The sequence below is a fragment of the Mytilus galloprovincialis genome, chromosome 7, assembly GCF_965363235.1.
Source record: "Mytilus galloprovincialis chromosome 7, xbMytGall1.hap1.1, whole genome shotgun sequence".
Lineage (NCBI taxonomy): Eukaryota > Metazoa > Mollusca > Bivalvia > Mytilida > Mytilidae > Mytilus > Mytilus galloprovincialis.
The window spans coordinates 53,259,757-53,284,474 of NC_134844.1; the positions used below are offsets into that span (position 1 = coordinate 53,259,757).

At 32.3% G+C, this 24,718-nt stretch overlaps 2 protein-coding genes across 2 annotated transcripts; both read right to left on the reverse strand.

The window, feature by feature from the left end:
• Nucleotides 1-2,998: 2,998 nt before the first annotated feature.
• LOC143083267 (uncharacterized) lies at nucleotides 2,999-6,904 on the reverse strand. The gene is made up of 3 exons (XM_076259535.1): nucleotides 6,756-6,904; nucleotides 3,705-3,867; nucleotides 2,999-3,294 (listed from the first exon to the last, which is right to left on the reverse strand). Exons 2-3 carry the CDS (start codon nucleotides 3,854-3,856, stop codon nucleotides 3,135-3,137), a joined length of 312 nt encoding a protein of 103 aa, XP_076115650.1. The 5' UTR covers nucleotides 3,857-3,867; nucleotides 6,756-6,904; the 3' UTR covers nucleotides 2,999-3,134.
• An 11,090-nt stretch (nucleotides 6,905-17,994) lies between these two features.
• LOC143081762 (acetylcholine receptor subunit beta-like) lies at nucleotides 17,995-22,022 on the reverse strand. Its single transcript, XM_076257477.1, has 6 exons — nucleotides 21,902-22,022; nucleotides 21,583-21,728; nucleotides 21,105-21,149; nucleotides 20,380-20,489; nucleotides 19,212-19,732; nucleotides 17,995-18,394 (listed from the first exon to the last, which is right to left on the reverse strand). Exons 1-6 carry the CDS (start codon nucleotides 21,963-21,965, stop codon nucleotides 17,997-17,999), a joined length of 1,284 nt encoding a protein of 427 aa, XP_076113592.1. The 5' UTR covers nucleotides 21,966-22,022; the 3' UTR covers nucleotides 17,995-17,996.
• Between the last annotated feature and the right edge of the window lie 2,696 nt (nucleotides 22,023-24,718).

The window sequence follows — 24,718 nt, forward strand, 5'->3', positions numbered from 1 at the left end:
ACATGCTCAACTTCATCTAAAACTACCTCGACAAAATCTTTAACCTGAAACGGGACAAACGGACGAACGGACGGACGACCGAACGAACGAACGCACGGATGCACAGACTAGATAGAAAACATATTGCCCATAAATGGCCGGGACATACAAATTTATTGTTGAAAGGGAAAATAGTGATTTGGCAAAAATGAAAGTAAGGTAGAGATTAGAGGGAGACAGGACCTTTTTCGGGGCATCGGGATCGGGTGTTTTTAAGCTCGAGATTTCGGGATTGGTCCTTACGGGATCCGGGAATATATTTTTCGATTTCGGGATTTCAGTATATTAATTTTTTAAATTCTGCATCTCGGGATTTCTGGATCAGGACCCTTCCGACCACCCCTCAAATTACCCTTAGTCAGTCTTAGTCACTTATACAAGATTCATATCCTACCATTGGCATGTTAATGCTCTCAAAAGAAAAAGCACTGATGGATTGTCCTTGAAGCATACCTTATTAGACTTATAATGGTCTATAAATATAAGCAGTTACATTTATTTGATGTTTGAAACGGAGCAAATTTTTAATTTGATTTGACTTTTTTGATTCGAGAGTCACTGATGAGTCTTTTGTAGACGAAACGCGCTTCTGGTGTAAGTGTAAAATTTTATTCCTGGCATCTATGATGAGTTTATTTACCAAAAGAAGCATTGTAGCAAAGGAGAAGAATAACTGTTGTCTGAGGCCAGAAATACGAAAATAATTGAATTGAACAGAAAGGAATCAATTATCTGACTTTGGAAAAAGGGGGAGGGCTTTTGATACCTTTTATGAAATTCTCCATACATAATATCTTTTACAAAAAATCATCCTACAACAGTTCACAAGCTGTATATGCCCGCGATTTCGCGGGTGTGTTCTAGTAAAAATTTAAAGTAGAAAAGGTCAGGTGGCCTTCGGCTGTTGTCTGTTTTATGGTCTGGTTATTATCTCCTTGACACATTCTCAATTTCTATTCTCAATTTTAGAATCTCCTCTCCATTAACTTTAAAAAAAATCATTTAAATAATAATCCCAGACAATATGGGCAAACTTGCATATGTTTTTTGAGTATATTCCTTTCTAAATATGAACATAGTGAAATGATGGCCCTTAGAGTAAAAATCTATTTCTGGTTTATTTGAATTTAATTTACTTTTTATATTACATGCGTGTAGCTACGTTTAACTTTACGTCAAAACGCCCGGGCGTACACTTGAATTTTGAAAATAAAACAAATAATCGACATAGAATAAGAAAATCTGATCAAAAGAACATCAGCCTTGTGCTTTTTTTAATGGATTGTAATTTTGAATAAAAAGGGACTAAATTTACTCAAATAGATCATTTAATATATTTGTTCGAATCTTTTGTAAAAGTCTGAATCCACTATGAATTCTACCTTCTTTTCTTATATTTTAATTAAAGCAATTTATAAACCTTCATAGATTGTCGTGAAATATTCCAGATCAAGAAAAAAATATCAAAAGAAAATTTAAAATTTGTTTTTAAATCCCTTTAAAGGAATGATACATTGATTCACTTTTTGTGGAAGAAATCCTAGGTGTTCCAGAATTTTTTATATTGCACCTTTTAGAAATATTTTTTTTCGTGTTCATTAAAAGGTGCTTTTGTCGATTGTATGCTGACTCACGGCACTCTTTAAACTTATTTAAAAGTAATATTGGTTTGGACGTTTTCTCTAAAACCAATGAACATTAGGCTAGCTTCCAGTTTAACACGATGAATAAGTTAACATATTACAAAATTTAACCCAAAAAAAAACAAAAAAAAAAACATTTAGATTCAAAAATATGTTGTTATCAATGATTTTTTACTGACAGGAATCATTATGGTATCTCATTCTCGATAGCTTTCGGGTGCTTCGTCCCGTTTGAACACACTCCCAACAGGTGCTTTGACATTGAGCGGTTGGCACCCCTCATATCCCTCGCCAAGGTTCGGGCGTACACGTAAAAATGACCCAGCTACGCCACTGTATTAGACCTGGTTATTTGAGGAAATTATCTGACAAAAATGCAATCAAAGATATAAGGTCCATAAAGCTACGGAAATCAACTTTGTATATTAATATAAACGATAATACTTGTAGTAAATTAAATAAAGATAAAACTAAAAGCATCTTGTGCTTCAAAGCGAGACAACTCTTCCTGATATTAAACGTGACATATATACTTCATACTGTTTATAGGAAAGGAACAAGCCTATATAAACCAATTACACAATTAGCATGATAAGATCATCAAAATGAATACACAAAATAGAGGATACTGTCAGCGTACAACAAAAAAACATACGGCAAACACAAACCCTTAAGCATATAAAGTCGACGTAATACCAGCGTCATACCGGCGTCACACATCAGCGTATAGCTCCGACGTACGCCAATCGCGTTAAAAAATCATGTACGCTGCCAATACGCTAGTAATTTTGGATGCATTCAACCTGTCAATAATATCGTTTATATTAGCGTTTATCGGGGGTTCAAGTAGATGGAATGCACGCTACAAAGGAAAAAAAGTTGCATGAACGTATTTGAAACGCGTCCCGGTCGTGTTTTGGACGTTCTATTATCTTGAAACGTATACAACGTGCCTTAAACGTGTCTCAAACTTATCTGTAGCTCGTTAAAGGCGCTTGTAGCGTATGTATAACGTGCGTGTAGAGTACATGTATAGGCTTGACACATGCTTAAGCTGGATGAAAACTTTTATGCTGCATGACAAATTCCACGAGTTGTAGCGTTCACCAAACGTATACCTTTGTATTTCGACGTACTCAAAGCTTATGCAGCGCGCGTTTAACGGTTGCTTAAGTTCCTCTGACGTGCAACTACATTGTAACGTATACCCACTTTGTCAATTTTCTCTATACATTTGGTGCAAGCCGGTCTATACGTCAATTGTGTCGTCTAGGGTTCAATCTTATGTAGAAGTTTCAGGTGAATAAGAAAATATATCAACATAGTATATCTTTTATTTAATAAACACATGGTTGATCACAGATAGCTTTTAAGGATTTTAACACAATCATCATATCGAATAACAAATTGAACACATATGTGTGGCTTCGAAAAATAGTAATACTAATGGTCTTAAAGAACGGTACTACCCCTTTCCGGAAGTACAGGAGCTGTGGTTTCATCAGATGATAGAGTTGTCGCTGTTCGTCGCATATTACTCCGCGAGGTTCTTCTTTGTTCTATATTTCGCCATCTATTATTCAATTCCTCAAGGCGGGAACAAGATTGTCGTCTGAAAATTAATGAAATAAAAGTAACAACACAAATTTGTATAGAGAGTGATAAATCACTTGTAATTGCATATTATACTATTTGTAAAACCACAATTCAAAGAGTCCTAGTTATTAGAAACGAAATGATTCACTAGACAGAGTTGTTGGTATCAGATTGTGAAGTTATGTACTTTTTTAAACTATAGACTGAAGACCACATTTACTATGCTGACCCGCAGAATTCCAGGTTTGATATATTGTGTATTGGTGGGTTTCTGTTTCATTGCAGTATATAATAACTATTTTTTTTTAAAACACTCTGTAATAGGCATAAGAAGAAGTGTAGTGTGTGTACATTTATATGCAATAATATTTTTATTATTTCATTGTATTTATTGTATATCAAATTCACTTATAAAAACCTACTTACTTTCTCTCTTCTAGTTTAAGTTTTTCTCTTTCTAGTTCTTTTCTACGTTTTTGAAATTCTGTTTCCCATTTCTTTTCTTCTTCAATTTCCTGAGGACTTAGTAATTCGTCTTTTTCATCTAGAAAAGTCGCCATTCTTTCAGTCAGTTTCATTGCAAAAAACCCTATGATCATAAAATATAAAATAAATTTATATTTAATTATATTTGAAAAGTTCAATATGTAGCCATTTAATAATAGATAAAACCACAGTATGATGAGTAGATACAATGTCTTACTATACCCAAAACAACCCTTACTATGCAAGTCGGATTTTATATTATGTAATACACATGAGAAAACTAATAAAGAGGAAAAGGAACGCCTTGCTTAGATTTTACAAGATAAATTATAGCTGTTTTCTAGCGGATTGAACACACAAATTGTATATCATTATTATGATTTAAAAAAAAATTTGGTCTCTGTGTGCAAGTAGACCATGGATCGGTTAAAGTTATTAACTTCAAAAACTGATTTTTCTCTTGTGAATTTTTTATTTTCATTTTACACATTAGCTCTATTATGACGTTTTGTGGATTTGAGATATCAGTTCAATTTATTTAAGCCATGAATTTACAGTATCTACTTTTAAATATGTATAATTTGAGGATACGGAACAATTTATGCTAGTATATTAGTACGTAGAAACAGAATATTTCATTTTTTAGGCCTGCTCCAAGTGAGAAATATGGACGTGGGCTATGTGGTATCTGTACTTTTAATATTTGTTAATAAAAAACGGTTTAGATTTTTATATATTTATTGGGTTTTTTTTTACAAAGGAAGATGTATGTTTGGGCTTCTTGATGTGTTATTTGGGCTTAAAATATGTTACATTTAGGCAAATGAAAAGTCGACATTTTGGCTATCCCTCCAATGCACGTGTAAATTATGTATTAATATATATATATAAAAAAACAATACACTGCTTTTACTGTTTATAATTACATATAACGAGCAGTTGTCAGTGATTTATATATTAAAATATATAAAGTATTTCTTACATATTTCTCAAAGATTGGTTCTACTCATAAATCTAAATCTACATTGTAACCTTTGGAACATTTAATCTTGTGTGATATAATGTACATCATAAGTTGTTTTTAAACTAGAATATTTTCCCGAATGAATATTTATAGCTTAATCATCTACATCATCCCCATAGACTGGATTTTTCTGTAGTTTGTATTTAAAAAAAAACATGTTTATATAACAATCTGACATATTTTCTTGTGTTAACTAAATTGTGTTCCAAGAACTACCTATTCACTAAAACATAATTTATTAATTTTATTTTATTGGAATTCAAGGACTAGATATTTTATGAAATAAAATTATACCTAGAAGTAACCCAAATATCATGTTTGGTTCTTTTTCTAATCAATAAATTATACCACAGTCATTGTTGAAAACAAATCTAATTGAACAAATCGAACTTGTGGTATCAAAATTCAAATTTAGATTTTTGTTCATTTTTTGTTGTGTCAATATTGGTTAGATCTGCAATTGCACACGATGCCTACAATATTATGCTGAAATGATTAAAAGGCGAAACTTAGAATATGTATAATTGGATATTGAAAATAGATGGATGGATGCATCATGGTTTGTATAATGTAATAGAGAAAGAGAAAAGAAGAATTCGGAAAAGAAGATCGACGTAATTCTATAATATGTTAAGAAACTTCATTCGTATATCAGTTGCAGTACATCAAACATAAATGTAAGAAAACAACGTCCGGCAGATTTTGAAATTGATTATACTGGCATTTTAAGAAAAATCAAAATCAAGTTATAATGATAAATAAGGATGAAAATAAATATTCTTTCCCTCAAAATGAAGAAAATATAATGTGATATATTGACCAACGGGATAGCATTCAAAATATGACGTAGGAAGTTGTCAACTATAAGTGACAGTATGTACAGCCTTTGACAATGAGCAAATACCATAACACAAAGCTAGCTATAAAAAGTCCTTACATAAAAATTTAGAATGGAAATGGGGAATGTGCCAAAGAGACAACAACCCGACCATGAAGCAGACAACAGCAGAAGGTCACCAACAGGTCTTCAATGCAGCGAGAAATCCCCGCACCCGGAGGCGTCCTTCAGCTGGCCCCTAAACAAATATATATACTAGTTCAGAGATAATGAACGCCATACTAAACTCCAAATTATACACAAGAAACTAAAAGTTAAAATAATTCAAGACTAACAAAGGCAAGAGGCTCCTGACTTGGGCCAGGCGCAAAATGCATGAATGCATGGGGTCTGATTTTGTACAAAACAATACACAAAAACAAAAAACGGTGAACAGTAACACATCATTGTCAAACGACAGCCACTAAATTACACGACATTGACCGTTTGGACGGGCAAAAACAGGATGTGTCGGAGTTAAACAAGTATGCGTCGCCCAACCATCCCATTGAGCGGAGGAGGGGGGGACAGGTGAATATCATGTCAATAATTATGTAGTCCTACCACCTCCATCTTCAGAAAAGCAGTAGGAACTTTAATTTAAGTCATTAACAATCGTCTAGACTTCAGTTTATTTATAATTTTACCTATTTAATATCGACAAAACAATGTGAAGTTGTCGTTTGTGGAGATATTATCTCGATCTCGAGAATGCTTTTTTTTTAGGTTGTTTTGTTGCTGTCTCGTTGACGCTTACTTTGAATATTTTCCTTTATATTGACTTATACTATTAAACCCATTGATGCTTTATTGTCCTATCCTACATGTACCCTTCACACTGTTCATGGTAATATTCATTTGTTTTATAATTAAAGTATTATTCAATTATTAAGTCATTTTCTACTTCAAACACAATTAGATATGGAGTATTATGTAGCATTTAAACGATTAAAGTTATTTGAAGACATAACATAATTTTAAAAGTATATACATGTAGCCTAACATTATCAATGTACATCAATTGGTAAATAAGTATTTTGTAAATATACTATATCACATAAAACGTTCATGAAATAAAAATAAAACTTACCTGATTCAAATTCCTTGTTTACGTCTTATGTTGCTAAAACTTAATAACACAAATTCCTTTAACTGACAAACAACCTCCTTCTATACGTATACAATTTTACCTATATCACGGAACTTTAATCCTGTCCAAACAAAAACTGATTTAAATTCTTTGTGTATTGTAGTATATTAAATCACCTTTCAATATCTACTCAAATAAAGGATCAACACTTAAACTTCATATATCTTTTAAAGAATAATATATTGGATCGTTCCGCTAGCTATATTTAGAATGTCATGTTTAAATGCAGGGGTAATTAGCCGAACAATTTATAACAAAAAATTAAATTATTTTTGATAAAACGTTGAATCGAATTGAATATATTGACACTTTGTCAATTTTATTCAAAAGATTTAATTGAAAAAATTAAACATGATCCGACTTGTTGCTTTTTAGATTAAAAGTCATTTTAAAGATAGTTGAAAAACGTTTATCATACTGTCATATTAATATGATACTAGTTAATCAAATGACTTTCTAACCTATAAATTCAATTAATAAATGACACTATTATTTTAGATGTCAATGTGCTGATGAGCATTATTTGCTTAAAGAATTGAAAAATTGACACGAATTATTTCTATTTTATTCTATAACTGGCTATAATATATCAATATAAATAACCATTTGTGTCTATTGTTATCAAACTGATAGTATAGGCTTGCATAAATACAATATTTTGTTTGTTGTTGATTTACTGACTCAGAGGTCTACCGTAACATTCCTTTGGGTAGTACCAAACAGTTAGTAATACGTACAATAATTGCATTTATTTAACACCTTTTAAACCCAAAAGAATATTCAATTTGAATCAGCTCATGTAACGCCATCATACATAATTAATCATTTGAATAATGTTATATTTCATTTTTTTTTCTAAATTATACTTTGTTAAAAAAATATATTCACCAAACGAGAACAGTAAAATCACCAAATACATCAGGCTTATGATTTAGTATGACAGACTCGAGTTTCGTTGATAGTCCTAAACATGCATGATATATTGGCCACTGGACGTTAAGTAACAAGCAAGCAATCAATCAATGGAGTTTCGTTTATACATGTATATCCTCATAACTAGCGCTCGAATCTAAAGGTTGCATTTCAAAGGTAGAATTGAAAGTTCATATTGAAAGTTCATATGCACCACAATTTTTTTTCAAAGGCCAAAATATAGGGCTGTGCGGCATATTTTCAACGTTTATATGCCCTGAACTTCTCAAAGTTTAAACTAACACTAATTTTGTTAACTACCCCTACTTCGAATGAAAGGTTACCACAGATTTCAATGTAAACAATATGCACATGTTTATTTACTGGTAACATTCCCAAGTTATGTCTCTGTGAGATGGAACACAGAGAGCATACCTGGGAACCAGTATGTACACAAAATTAATTTTCTATGAATATTCAAGATCTCCCCAAAAGAGGCGTGTTTTGAGAAACAGCTGTATTTACAAAGTGCAACCTATACAGGGGGATTCAATCAAATACAATGTAAGAGAGTATTAAAAATAGAAAAATCCAAAAGGTTGTGCAAGCATTATATGACTGGACAAACTATGCCTTGAGGTAGAAAATCTAACCTTGGTCCGTTTTACTTAAGTGTAAATGTAACTTTAGTGATATTTAAAAAAAAACACCTTAATCTTTACTTTTTCAAAGGGGTCGCCTCAAAAGTGAGAATGACAAAAAATAGATGAATATTATTTGATGTTTACTGGAGAGATTTTTGGCTGTATATCACATGGACTACAAACTGTACATTTATTGATGCATTGAGATTTGATTAAGTAATGTGTAATGTTTAATATTGTCAAGGGCAGCATATGTCCCTTTATTGGATTAAGAGTAATATTTGTCGCCGGATGCGTCTGTAATTGTACATTCATTTTTTTAATGGATTAAATAAACTGATCAGACACCTGAGTATTCCAATTCCCTTTTTAACCGACAATTTTTCATGGTTCCAAAATATGCCTATCATTGCAAAAAAAACCTGATGTATATGACACCCTACTTAATCCGACATATTTTTCTGGTTCCCGAGTGTGTTAAATAACACAGTTTACACGTCTGTATGAGCAATTTTAATATGTTTAATGATCGAATATCGTTTTTTTCCTTATCATTTTCAATTGTAAATAGATATAAGTGCCAATGAGACAACTCTCCATCCAAGCAACAATTCATAAAAGTAAACCATTATAGGTCAAGGTACGGCCTTCAAAACGGAGCCTTGGCTCACACCTAACAGCATGCTATAAAAGGCCATAAAAATACTAGTGTAAAACCATTCAAAAGGGAAAACCAACGGTCGAATCTATATAAAAACGAGGAGCGAGAAACACTTATGAACCACATAAACACGACAACCACTGAACAACATGTAATATATTATTTACATAAAATTAAAAGATACAACAATTATTACTTATTGTTTGGTTTGCATATCGACGTCCAGTGGAAAATATCTCATGCATATTCAGAATGAGATTACATTAAAAGAAAAACATTAATTATACATATAGGTTCCACAAGCTTATTTGAACTTATTTTAAATATGTTTACTGTTGGTTCTTATGATTTGTTGTATCACTAATGTCTAAGGTTAAAGTAGGATTAGCAAACGGACACATGCTTTACCCTGTCACATTATATGTGTGCCTTGTCCACGTCAGGAGCTTATGCTACAGTGGTTGTCGTTGGTTGTTGTTTGTCATATTTTTTATGTCGTATATTATCTAATAAAACCATTAGTTTTTTCCTGTCATGGTCGTTAAAGCTTACTTTGCGGTATGGGTTTTGCTGATGGCTGAATGCCGTACTGTGATCCACAATAGCTTGCATTCACACCCTTTTATCTAATCAATAGTTCCCCATTGTAATGATACCGTATCTCCTGTCTTGTAAATATTTCACAAACTACTCGCGGGTAGCACTGCTTCCGTTAGAACAGTTCTTCCATGTCTACGGGCGTCCTGAGACAGACAGACTGTTCTAGTAGAGTTCTCCGATCTGTTCATGACAGGTGTTTTAAAATACTTAGAATGATAATCATTTAAAGACAATTTTTTTTATAATGTTGAGTTATTCCAAATCTGATATTACATACCAAACTGAAATTAAAACTTTTTTGAAAGTAAATAAATTAAAAATCATATTAATGATTTTTACCAAATTTAAACCTATAAAAATTGATACCAATGCCCAATGAAGGGCCAACGAGTGATCTATCGGCTGTCATATATTCACTTCCTATATATGAATCATAATTATTATTCCACAATGGTATGTACAGTATATGATAGTTGATATCACGTTTCAGCTATTTGATTCCAATAAATAACAATGAAAATTTGCATTAATCCATACAACATGTACAAAGTATTTTAAGTATTTTTTTCAGAATCAATAACATTTAAAAAGGTATCATATATGATAACTATTTTTAAACTCTATATCAAAATCACAATTTATGAAATCTATTTCTATTATGATCCTAGGTTTAGAGTCTCTAAAGTTCAAATCAAAGGCTAGAATTAAATGAAACCAATATTAAGAATGATCCTTCTTAAAACACTACTTCACGATCTTATGGTGTTTGCAAAAATTTTCACCAAAAAAATAATATACTCTAGATCTGTTCGAAACAAACTAATATGTGGAGAAAAAAATTAATTAAAGTAGCTGACATATTTTCTGATTTTTCATTTCCCAAATTAAGTTAAGAGGGGGAGGGCGGGGGGGGAGGGGGGAGGGTAGGGGGGTCAGTAAAAAAACTATATGAATTAAGTTTTGTTATCCTAAATTGAACTTTTGATATCCCTAAGATACTTATATTAATTTGTGAACACTTAAAGTAGCATGTAAGAAGTTTCTATTTGAAATGGATTACTTCCCTTTGAACTTAAACTCTTAATTATATATAATCTAATGTAAATTTGCAAATTTATTCAATAAAAACATATTCTGTACTGTTTTGTATCAGTATTGGAATATCTTCAAATGAGTCTTATTTATATATTATAGGTTACACGCCATTATTCCGACAGCCCATTAGTCCGATAGTCCATTGGTCTGAAATGGTAGTGTTAGTCAACTCCGATATATTTATTTAAGTAGTTAATAGTTGGCAAATCTCACTCCCCTGATACGCGAAAAGGGGGAACCGAAGATCTAGTGAAAGAAGGTAGATCAAGACACACATGCAAAAAAAAATAATAGCGAACTAGAACAGCACAGACTGATAGTGGTCACACAAACAACGATCTATAAAGATAAATAAAGTTCCTAGACACGTAAAACGTGAGAGGGACGAGGGTAAGGACTGAGAAGTTGCTATTAGCATGTGTTTCAACTCCAGTATACTGAGACAAATATCCCGCATTGGAAGAATAATGGAATCATAACGGACAAACACAAATATCATAGAGAACAGAGTTGGTCTTTTTAGAGAAAATCTACCCATTCACATAAGAAAAATGCATTGTCGGAATAATAGGCTGTCGGAGTAATGGGTTGTCGGAATAATGGGCTGTCGGAATAACGGTTGTCGGACTAATGGGATGTCACAATATTATAATGTGAATTTTTTTTATTCAGAAAACCACTTTCTAAAATTAAATGCTTTCGAGGCGCTTTTCTGGATTTACCTTCATTAGGAACGCCGAATATGTGAAAGCCCGGGGTGTAAAGAAGAGCCATATACAACCAAAAATTACACAGGCATACAAAGCCAAATCCTTCGAAGATCAACTTTGTCTGTTCTAGTAATGTGTAAGTGAGTTGATACTCAAAACGTTACATGTCACGTAATAGTTTGTAACAAATAGAAACAATCGTCTTGAACATACACGAAATATTTGCCACTGGACGTTAAGCAACTAACTATCATCATTCATTTTAAGAACAAAACGAGTGCAACTATAATATGAAGACATACTAATTTCTGAGAAGAGATTTAACATATCTGTCTCTTTTCCAAATGATGATGTAACCATGCCTGTCACGACAAAAAAAAACCCAGTTTTATTACTGAGTAAATCAGAGAATAGAACATAACAATATTTTAAAATCATGTTTCAAGTATTGCATTTGAGGAAAATGTTATATAGATTTAAACTTTTCACCTATACATTTGTAAGTGTTTGTGTGTTACATGAATACATAATGCATGTGCATGTTCATAATGTGTTCTTGTATATATGTGTGTACAGTTGGGACTAGTCTGAATAATATATTCTAATATGACGTGCTTCTTTCGCTTTGTAAACAACACTGATAAGATCCTCGATATCTATACTTAGCGCAGACTCAGAGATATACATAATAATGGCTGTTACAATATACATGTACTTCCCACGTAAATCTACATGTATTGGAATCTATTGCAGACCCTTTGCAATTAAAAAATGACAAAATAACTGTTATTCTCATTCAGATGCATAATAATAAAGCAGTAATGCACAAGAGCTCGGAAAAATCAACAAAATAAAAATGAAATAAAATTCCGCGAAAGTCTATTGATTTTTTGGCGCATTTAAGTCATTTCAAAACAGGACGTCATACAAATGAAACCGCAAAAGTTGAAAGTTTTCTGTTACATGAACCATCGAAATTCGTATGATATTGTATTAAAAACTGATTTTTGATGTAGGTTTTGTTTTATTTTCTATTCTATTGCAGTATTTGCATATTTACTAATTCCAGCAAGTCAACCTGGGTGCTCCTTAGTTACGAAATGTCAACCTTGGATTTGACGGAAGCTTGCGAGAAAATGATGTAAATTAAAAATGGCAAATGTTAGGTTTGAGAATAAGAAGAATTAAACAGTTTTTTTGTAGCGGTTATTCACGAAATAACCCATCCAAGCTACGATTTTTTTTAAGATATTTGAGCTTTATCTAACAGGGAGTTAAAAAGATCAGCCAAACACAAACCAAACCAACCCTAGCTTCTGTATTTTAATTACCGTATTTGTCCTATTAGAATCGAAATAAGTCATGGAAGCCATAGATTATTGGAAATTTACACATGGGCCGTGATACTTTAAATTCAGAAATTATTGCGATGTTTTTATTATTGCGAAAAATTTGACAGGATTATAATCGCAATAATTTTAACTAGCATTTTGAAATGTTTTATATGGATTAAACAGGATTTTTCTCAATAAAGCAAAAATTCAAATAGCATTTTAGTCTAAAATGACAAAATCGTAATAATAAATGCACGCAATAATTTCTGAATTTACAGCATTTATATTTTGATACCAGGCTTATAACTTTGTACGCCAGTTGCGCATTTTGTCTACATAAGACTCGTAAGTGGTGTTTTCCGTAAGACAAGTGGAAGGCCAATTGAAATACAAAGTTGTAGAGCTTTAAAAAGGTATGCGCCACATTCTCTATGTATGTGCCTGCCCGAAGTCAGAAGCCTGTAGTTCAGTGGTTGTCGTTTGTTTTTGTTTTGCATATTTGTTTTTCGTTCATTTTTTGTACTTTTTGTACATAAATTAGGAAGTTAGTTTTCTCGTTTGAATTGTTTTATATTGTCATTTTGGCTCCTTATATAGCTGACTATGCGGTATGGGCTTTGCTCAATTTTGTAGGCCGTACGGTGACCTATATTTTTTTTAATTTCTGTGACAATTTGGTCTCTTGTGGAGAGTTGTCTCATTGGCAATCATACCACATCTTCTTTTGTATATGAAAGATTCAACCAGCAAGATAATTCAATACTTACTTACGTATATATCAGTTTTTATGAATTAGCGAATACACATATGATGTGCACATCAGATTTCGGATTGCAACTGGATTGTGAACAGCAATGTGAGCTATTGACATCATTTTGAATCTGTCATTTAACCGTTCATTCAGCTAGCGTCCGTAAAGTTTCTAAAAAAAAAGATTCATACAAAATCTGCTTTAATATTTGTCCATGTTTTTCAACAAATGGCCGTTGTGTAGAACAATAGCACACAAGGGACAAACAGTTGTTGAAAAACAACTGTCATTTTACCGACGTGTAACATGCAATGACTGGGACAAATGATTTGTTTAAAGCTATATAAAACTCCCATTTGTATGACAGTCGTTTCAAAACTGCAGTAATTAAGGGGGGGGGGGGGGACAAAGGATTAACTAGAATATAAAGTTTCAATCCTGGTATCTATGACGAGTTTATTCTAATAATGAACTGTTACCTCTAGAATTTTTATTTTTTCCAATTTTTGCAGTTTTTGATAGAAGTTATGTTGTAAATGTTATTCTAAATTGCTAAAATTATCAACATGACAAGACACATATATACCTGGAAAATTATCAACAAAATTTGGACTACCTCTTTTGGGTTGCTGCTCCGTTGATGTTGATTGTTAATGTTTTTGTATGTGTTGCTGTTCTTTCAAAATCATAATATTTGCATAAAAAGCTATCAAGAGAGACTAACAACACAAAGAATAACTGGCTCTTGTTTAATAAGGGGGAGATGCAGTCACATGTGTGGATATTGTGTTTATGAATGTTGAATGTTCAAACAATACTAACATAAAAAAATGAAAAATATTGATAATGTTTTTACTGTGGTATCTAATAACTGGTACTATAAGTATTAGTTAATTTGAACAAAAATGTCCTTCAGAATGTTAATTGATCGTTCCGTACAATCAAAGTTAATGGAACTGGTATGCTAATCTAAAAACGATTCAATGTATTATTTACTTTAAATCTCCGTGTTTTATCTTTATATCAATTCCATTAAATCTAAACAAAAGACACAAAAGTTCAACCCGAGATGACGTTGATGATCAGTAAAAACTCATTGTCCATTGTTATTGTATATTGTTTGCGAATTATGAATGATGTAGGAATTGTTCAAGGTTGCAAGTTTGTCCTTGTATGAACCCAATGAACTTACTGGAGTATGTTCATTTCGAAGCGTCGGAGGGTTTAACAATTCGGAGTCCATAAAATTTCAAACAAGTTAAGACCGTTTAATACGATTTAAAAGGGCCATTAGGAAGAAGATGATGTCATGCTTTCTCTCCTAAAAAAATGTCCTTTGAAGAAATTGTAGAGGCAACAATGATTGCCGAAATCGGACAATTCTCCATTTGTCAGTCGTATTAAAAGCAACCCGTCAACTGGAACAAGCAACTATGCAGATTTCATAAAATTAAGCAAATACACATAACAATTTTGATGTTTTAAATTTATTGTCTCATTTTCTTTATACCTTGTACATGTATCATGTACATGTATAATGACTTGGTTTAATATATATTTATACTTCAAAAACATATATTAGCATTGGAAATGTTTAATTGATTCCTTATGTTTAGAAACCAGTATAATGTTACGCTTGCATTTTATTTTAGTTTATAAGAGTACTTGCTTGAGGCAACTTGAATTTCTGAAAGTGATGCAAACAATTAAAAAAAAATCATTGCACTATGTCAAAATGAAAAATAACACAAAAACTATAGCTTGAACAATATCATTGGCTTTGCCATATGTCCCATGGTTGAATGTTTTGGAAGGAAACAAATGCATTAAACCGAGGACCAATAATTTAATAACAAAAGTGCATAAATTCTTATGTTCGTTGAACACAAATATAACAGCCAGGACAACAAGTCATACGAATTTCAAGAAATTGAATTATTCGACGTTGGATGATAAAAATTCTGTTTGGTATATGCAACGGTAACGGCAAACTATACACGAAAATATTATAGTACATAAAAAACGGAATTTTTGTTTGGACGAACGCACCAACAGACGGATAGATAAGGTTGATACAATATACCCTCAATCTACGATATAATAGTCACAACATATTAACTTGATTTTTTTATATGTGTTTGAAGGTTGTTTCGTACATACATTAATCCGTTAACGAAGGCTTTACGGACATGTTTAGCACAAAAGCTCTATTTTGTTACTGAATGACATATACCAAAGAAAGGCGACAAATCAATCTGTAGCAGATGGAGAGGTATTATTTTTCCTATGTCACATCATCCTACAGAGGTTAAAGAAAGAAGTTGATAGGTTACTGAGAGATGAACAGGCCGGTTTCAGACAAGACAGATCATATATTGACCAAATTGCCACATTAAGAATCATTCTTGAGCAAACCATTGAATAACAGACATCCATATACCTAACATTTGTAGATTTTTAGAGAGCCTTTGATAATATAGACCATCAAGTTCTGTGAAACATCCTTAGATAATATGGAATAACGGCAAACAAATCAGCTCTCTGACAATTTAACATTTTCAAGTGAGCCATCTAGAGACTACCCGGTATGACAGATCAATTTCCTGATCAACCGGTGTCAGGCAAGGATGTTAATTCTCCCCACTGCTCTTTTTCTGATAGTTATAGATTAGAAGAGACGGAAATCATACAATACTCCTCTGGGTATTACATGGACATTACAGACCTTGACTTTGCAGACGATATTTGCCAGCTCTCCAATCGCAACAAAGACTCACCAAACGAAGCAGCCAACCTTGAAACAACATGCAAAACAAGTAAGAATGTACGTAAATGCAAAAAAAGACAAATCTATGAGAGTAAACGCAAAACAACTTAACAAAACCAAAGTGAGAGATGCCGAAGATGTCCGAGAATTTACATATCTTGGAAGTGTCATTAGTAAAAATGTACATCAAGAGGGACAGATGTAGACATCCAATCTAGAAAAAGAAAAGCAGAAAAAGCTGTTGCTATCCTTAAACAAGCCTAGAGCACCGCGAACAAACACCAACATCACGATCTTTCAACACAAATGTAAAATCTATATTTCTATAAGGGTCAGAAACTAGGAGACTAACAGTTGCGTCTACAAAAACATTACAAGTATTCATGAAAAGATGTATAAGAAACATCATTAGAATCAAGTGGTCAAACACCGTTAGCAACAAGGAATTACGGAAAAGGAGAGAACAAGAACCAATACAAAGAACGATTCAAACACGCAAGTGGAAATGGATTGGAAAAACTTGACGCAAAAGCAAAAACAACAAAAATGTAACTAGACAGGCGTTATATTGGAATCCTCAGAGCCATCGTAAAAGAGGGAGACCAAAAACCACATTAGATCGCAGAAATCTAACATATGATCTACAGAAAATTTGGAAAACATGAAGATAAGCAAAGAAACTAGATAAAGACGGGAAAAGATGGACAACCACTGTTTTCGCCCTATGTCCCCATGGGACGAAGTGGATAAAGTGAAGTAAGTCATAATACACGTCCTTCGTATTGTTTTGACTCTCTTACATGGCTTCGTTCTGAACTCACATTTGTTAAAATTGAATCGTATAGTTAGAAAAGTTATTTTATTAAATAATATAACTTTACTTTACACATCATGACAAGTTTAATTCACCCAAATTGACTACTCATCGAAAAGACAATACTTCCTTTCCAATACTTTTTTCATAGTGTAAGTTGACCTGGCATCATACGGGAAATCGTCTACAGATTACTATTTTGTCTCATTTGATTGCAGTTTACATGTTTTAAGCTTTGTCCATCGTCATATCTTCTTTGCGCGAGCTTTATTAAGTTTGGAAGGCATTACACATAACTTGAACATTTGTCTTACATACTTAATATTAGAATAACTATGCATAGTTTCAGTTTTTTCAGGAGTATTGTCATGAGTCTTTGGATCTATAATGGGAGACTTTTTTTTGCTGTAAAAAAGACCAGACATACGCATTAAAAAGGAAAATAACAAAAATACCGAGCTCAGAGGGAAATGCATCCTTGCCTGACACCGGTTGATACAGGAAATTGATCTGTTAGAGTCTCTGCATGGCTCCCGTGACATGAAAATTCTAAACAGAAAGTCCCTAAGCAAATGGCAATATCAAAGTTCAAACACATATGTATCAAACGAATATACAACAACCGTCGTATTACTGACTTCGTACTGGCATTGTCTTATGTAAAAATGGTGGTTTAAATCTGGATTTATAGCTAGCTAAATTTCTCACTTGAATGACAACGATATGTGCACAAAACGAACAGATATAATTGGTACACATTTAGGTAAAATTAGGGGTATAGCAGTCAATACGTGTTATAATCGTAGTTACTCTAAAAAAAAAAGACAAGCTAACGATTTAAACGAATCATTAATTTAAAGAAAATTTAAAGAAAACATTGCATTCTTTTAATGTTATGTCCCACTAGAACATGTTGTATCAGTCATAATGTTATACAGTTCAATATGTGCATGAATACTAGCTATTAAACAGGAAAGCAAAGTCACTAAATCGAAGATCTTCACAGGTCTTAGATAATTCATAACCTTTTTATATCCTATAATCTTCCACCATGTAACAGTGTTTCTAGAATGCACAAATATCCTATTTTTGTCGTCGTTAGTATCTATGTGATTGTCGTTGAAGGCAATGACATGGTCATCTTTACCTATACTATCTTCCATTATGGGATGAACAGAATTCCTACGACATTTGCATTTTTCTATTTCCGGTTTTCTGTCGTAATAACTTAGAACAATAGAACTAAATACTGCTACAAGACTGCTGCACATCAACTGTAAAAAGTATTTTCCTGAAATCGATAGAGACAGTTTAGATCAATGATGCTATTGTGAACTATTGAATTATATATACTTGTCTTGGTGAGCCAGTAAGTGATAAAAAATAAAATCAGAATAATAAACGCCTTTTTCATACAGTCATTGTATCGTCCATTAATATGTCTCAATGCTTTTGTTTTCTTTAGTTTTCCGTTTTATTTACTATTGTTTGTCTGTTTTTCGTTTTATTTTTAGCTACGTCGTTGTAAGTTTATTTTCGATTTATGAGTTTGAATGACCCTCTTGTATCTATTCCTTCATTTTATGTTAAAACAAGAAAGAGCAGATTTTCGCAATTACTATCCCATTTCAACGGTTAAAGTGGCATAACATAATCAGTTTAGTCGAAATTGGTCTATGAAAGATTTCTTAAGTTTATAACATTACTTTGGTATTTGCCTTCAAGTTTAATGCAGTCATTTCAGTCTTTTGTCTTCTTTTGACAATGTTCAGGTTGTTGCGTAAAAGAGCAAATCAAGAAAATTACTTCGTACGCAAAAAAAAAGAAATATTTTTGTTTATGTATTTTATGCAAAATCGTCTGATACTTCTTATACATAAAATAAAACGGAAAACGTTAATATTGGAACTTCATCGTTGCTAATTACAGAAATCATCGTTGCTACGAAATTTCAAAATATGCAGTTTAATTAAATTTACCAAAAAGTTCTTTTCACACCATAATTTATTAAACACTTGTATTATTGTATTGCCCTTTTATGTTAATTAGTCACTTATAATGATAACATAAAAGGTAAGCACCCATAATTCATTATTAAATAAACATACCAATAGCTGAAATACTTTTGGAGTTTTCTGGTAAAACACTACTAACTTGAAGCATCAAAACCATAAATGATAGGAATATCGTTATTCCAAAGCTAATACGTTCACCTGCATCTATTGGAATAAAGAACGCTAAGATGGCAAGTATGGATAAGGCACAGGCAGGAAAAACTATGTTGTAGATATAATGGGAAGGCAACCGTTGCATATGAATATAAAAGATAATAGTTGACGAAAACACTGGTCTTTTTTCTACTTTCAAAATTTTCCAAAACGCATGATCATCTTCATGTTCTTCATATCCGTTTATTGATTCATTTTGATCCCAAACAAGCATCTGTCGCAGATTTACTGCGGTCGTTCCAAGAATTATACTACATTCCTGGCAATCTGCTGGAAATAATTCGATGTTTGCATTACATATTGTACTTAAGTCTCCAGAGGGTTGTGTCATAATTGTTCCATCGTACTTAACAAGAACTCTTTCAGCTTGCAATCCATCAGACAAAAAGCTTGATGCAAGTCTGAAATGAATCAAGATTGATAAATGCATTGTTCAATTTTATAGCAATGACTGAAAATTATGGTAAACTAACGCTGTATCGACTGGAGTCGTTATCAGTAACAGTATATGATAAATGTGTTTTTGGGTAGCTTTTCATTTTGCTTAATCGAATGATGACTCATTAACAGCGGTATAACAATGTTGCCTTAATTTATTCAGAATTTATAGTGTGTTTTTCTACTTTGTGATGTTAGTTACTTTTAAAACGTTTAAATCTGATGCATTTGTTTGTCCTAAGTCATAAACCTGATGTTCAGTGGTTTTCGTTGCAATTATTGATGTTGTTCATAAATGTTTCTCGTTTCTCTTTTTTTTATATATAGATTAGACATTTAGTTGTCCTGTTTGAATGGTTTTACAATAGTCATTTGTGAAGCCCTTTATAGCTTGCGATTCGATGTGAGCCAAGGCTCCGTGTTGAAGACCGTATTTTGACCTATTAAGGTTTACTTTAACAAATTGTGACTTAGACGGAGAGTTGTCTCATGGGTACTCATAACACTTCTTTTAATATCTATGTAAGAATATAGCATAAATAAAGCATAATAGATAGATGGATATATCATATATATATATGTTCATTTGTAGAGCAAACACAAATCTTACTTATTAAATACTCTGACATCAGGTGTCCACACCTCTTTTCCAGATGCAGTTATATAAGACTTTCCTCCATATTGAGATGGATCCCAAACTAGATAGTCGTCTTTCCATGTCTAAAAGTAAAATAAAACTTTATTCAATAGAAAATAAACCAAATGTTCATGTCACCTTAGGCTTTCAGTAGTCTATGTTTTAACTGCTTTTGATACATTTGTATAGTTTAGCTTTCATCCATAGATGTTGAGTGGGTTTGCTTAGCTAATTCTTTATAGTTTTAACATGTTGCATTTTTTCTGTCTTTGTTTGTTCGTTGTCGTTTGTAGACATGGCCCCATTGGTCTTTTGCGGTTTCTCCTAGTACCTCCTTTATCCATTATTATTTTTTTTTATCTTCAACAGACATCACAAGAAAGACGCCATCTTAGTTAAGATATTTTTTATATGCTGTATATTTATCTATGGACTGATCCTAATCAAAGTTGTTTTGGGTAATAATAATGTATATCATATCAGAATTGTTAAACGATACAGTTTTAAACATAATTTATGAATATTTAGATAAGTCTCAGTTCTATGAAAGCACTAAATAGTTGAGACATTCGCAGTGATTCTAGAAATTGTGTTACTGATTGCTATTTGTCATTATCTCAGAAAATATGGTGGCCAGATAATCAATTATTATTGTCATGTTCGACTTGTTTTAAATAATTTGATATAAAATATCTTACCAAATCAGCAAATATGGACTGTGTAAGTTTTGCGTCTTTTTCTGACTGAGAAAAGAAAGAACCGACTATAGCAAAACTGTGTTTCAAAGCATGTACAGTAGCAGGGTAAAAACTGTTAGATGACAATTGATAAACACTAGGATTTAATTGAAGAACAAACACATTATATTGCATATACATATATTCTTGAAGTTACGAAATACGAAACATCTTTACAATTATTATCCTTCAACATTTTGTGCAATTCATTATTATACTTATTATCAAGACGAACCCTGCATAATATTATGATCACGAGGCAGACATTCTATAACATGATTAATGAAATGCTGAAAAAAGTAGTAATTTCAAAAATTATTTAAATATGATATATCTGATTCTTCTATATTGTATTTGATATTTAAAAGAACACCATTTTTTTTTATCTAAATCATTGGATAGAAATTTTTATTTTCTACTTTTATTAAATCAAACATACCAGTCCCTCTAGTCTGATAAAAGTCCACTTCAGGTTTATCTTAACAGTTTCTGTAAGGTTTCGCCGTGGAATTACTTGAGAACTATATGTTGAATCATTAAACAGAACACTCCGCAGAAGCAGTTCGTGATTTATATCTCCAAAAGCTGTAAGATAAACAGTTATACTAGTTTAACATTAGTTTCAGTTGCCTTTAAAACGTAAAAGATCTGTTACGACCATGGTAGATTTGTTCAAAATTTGTTTGATGGTGACTTTCATGTTAAAATATTATAAAATTAACGAACTATACAGACCAAGTAAAGTAAATAATACTTACAAAATGAAATATTATCAATTAATGATAAGAACACAAAGTAAAATATAATAGAAATAGATGCCATTCTATCCGTTATTCCAAATAACCACAAATGAAGAAACTGATGATTTAATACTCCTGTCGTTTTGTAACCATCACGCAGTCACGTGGATTACCATGCGGAGTTTATTATCATTTTTAAAATGTTGTATAACGCCGTTAAATAAAGATCGATTAAATACGTCATGAAATAGCATCGATGATAGCACATGTACAATACATTTGTCTTTACATTAGCTTTGTTTATCCTGTATTTTGTATCAAATGATTGTATTGAACATTATCTCATTTACTTTCAATAAACTTAACTTTAAGGTTCAATCTTAGAAGTCATTATATAGCATTCCCGAACTATAACGTGCTAATAGCTTTTGCGTTTAGGATTACCTTAACCACAAAGCATCTCTGTATACCTCGACATTTGATACGCGCTTTTGCTGGGGAAAAACCGCGAAGAGAGAAATGCAAATGAACGTTGATAGATTGTGTTAATTGATTCTGATAGACACAATTATATTACAATTACTTTGACAATGTTTGACAAAGTTTGATTAAAAATGAAAACGTACGGGTAATATATAAACAAAATTATACATAATCATACCGTCTCATTTAATTTAATATGTTAACGAGTTGTATGCTTTTGTTTAGTTTGAGTATAAAACGTACGATCGCAAAACTTCGTAAACAAAAACCGATAGTTAAAAACAATCAGAGATTTGTTATAACGTTAAAAATATTGCAGTGTAAAAAAGTGCAACACAATTTCGAACTCTAAGGAAATGATGTAATAAGTCACCTGCTATCAACCCCAGTTTTTTTTGGGTTCGTGTTGCTTTGTTTTTAGTTTTCTATGTTGTGTCTTGTTTGATACAAGTATTTTGTCTTAGGGAGGTGTAAATCATACTTTGTAAAGGATCACTCTGATTCAAACAAAAATTCTCTGAAACTTGTATTATCAAGATGCTTGATTTCTTGATTGACAACATATTTGTTACGTTCGGAGGACGTGTTTTTCAACCGACTGTCGCCATTCCAATGGGAACAAATTGTGCTCTCTACTTACCGACTAGTTTCTTTATTATTATGAGGCTGACTTCATGCAGGAACTTCTTAGGGAAAAAGATAAGAAGTTAGCGATATCCTTTAACTCTACTTTCCACTACATAGATGATGTTCTGTCACTAAATAATTGGTGACTTTGTGGAACGCATCTATCCCATCGAACTGGAGATAAAGGATACTACAGATACAGTTAAGTCGGCCTCATATCTTGACTTACATCTAGAAATTGACAATGCGGGTCGGTTGAAAACAAAACTTTACGACAAAAGAGATGATTTCAGCTTTCCAATTGTGAACTTTCCATTTCTGAGTAGCAACATTCCAGCAGCACCTGCAAACGGAGTATATATCTCCCAATTGATACGATATTCCCGTGCTTGCATTTCCTATCATGGTTTTCTTGATAGAGGATTGCTGCTCACTAGGAAGCTATTAAACCAAGAGTTCCAAATGGTGAAGTTGAAATCATCTCTTCGTAAATTTTACGAACGACATCACGAGTTGGTTGACCGTTATGGATTAACCGTTTCACAAATGATATCGGATATGTTCCCTACGTCGTAACTACAATCCCCTTCCCTTTCATGAATGTGACCTACAGAATTAGACTTTTTACCGGATTTGTTATCACATAAGCAACACGACGGGTACCACATGTGGAGCATGATCTGCTTACCCTTCCGGAGCACCTGAGACCACCCCTAGTTTTTTATGGGGTTCGTAGGGTTTATTCTTTAGTTTTCTATGTTGTGTAATGTGTACTATTGTTTGTCTGTTTGTGTTTTTCATTTTTAGCAATGGCGTTGTCAATTTATTTTCGATTTATGAGTTTGACTGTCCCTTTGGTATCTTTCGTCCCTCTTTTGTGCCATGTGTCGTAGGGTTGTCAGTTTATTTTCGATCTATGTGTTTGAAAGTCCCTCTGGTAACTTCAGCGCCTTTTGAATACTTTTCCTAAATCGTTTTTCATTTGTTTATTGGGAAATCAGTAAACTACTGTCGCCTTATTATGTTGTTATATTGAAATATATCGAGAAAAGTGAGAGAGGATGGAGATTTGAAATGGTTTAAGATTTTTCTGTGTATTTGTTCTTTGAAAGATACCGATTAATAAGATAAAGATCAAATCACGTCTTATATAACAAAAAACAACAACAAAAAAACCCATATAATAACAATAATAATTGCAATGTATCCTTGCTCACAGTGAAACTCGAGATGAAGGTGCAAAAATCATCGTACTAATTGTTTGCTTAAGTTTTCAAAATTCTCTAAACCGACTTCCGGGAACGCGTCGCCAGTAAACTCAATTTGAATCAATCATATCACCAATTGATGCTAATTAATACTATTATCTACCAATTGCACTGACCGTTTCCTTTTTTCAGCTTACAAAAAAGTAACATTTGATTCATTGCACATATAGATATAATGCATGTACACATTGTATACACCAAACAACACGTAGACATTATTGAGTAGCTACTTATACACCATTGGCATACAATTGGTTTTTTCCTCATTCCAATCAGCTTTAATATCGAGTAATACTATATCGTATATGTAAAAATAATGATTCATAAGAAGAAAGATTAAATCGTAGATATATCCTGTAAGTGAGCATTGATTATACATGTTATAACTTTTGACCTTATGTATAAAAAAAATGTTTGTTGGCGAATTTTTAAGTAACTTAGATAAGCTAAAACATTA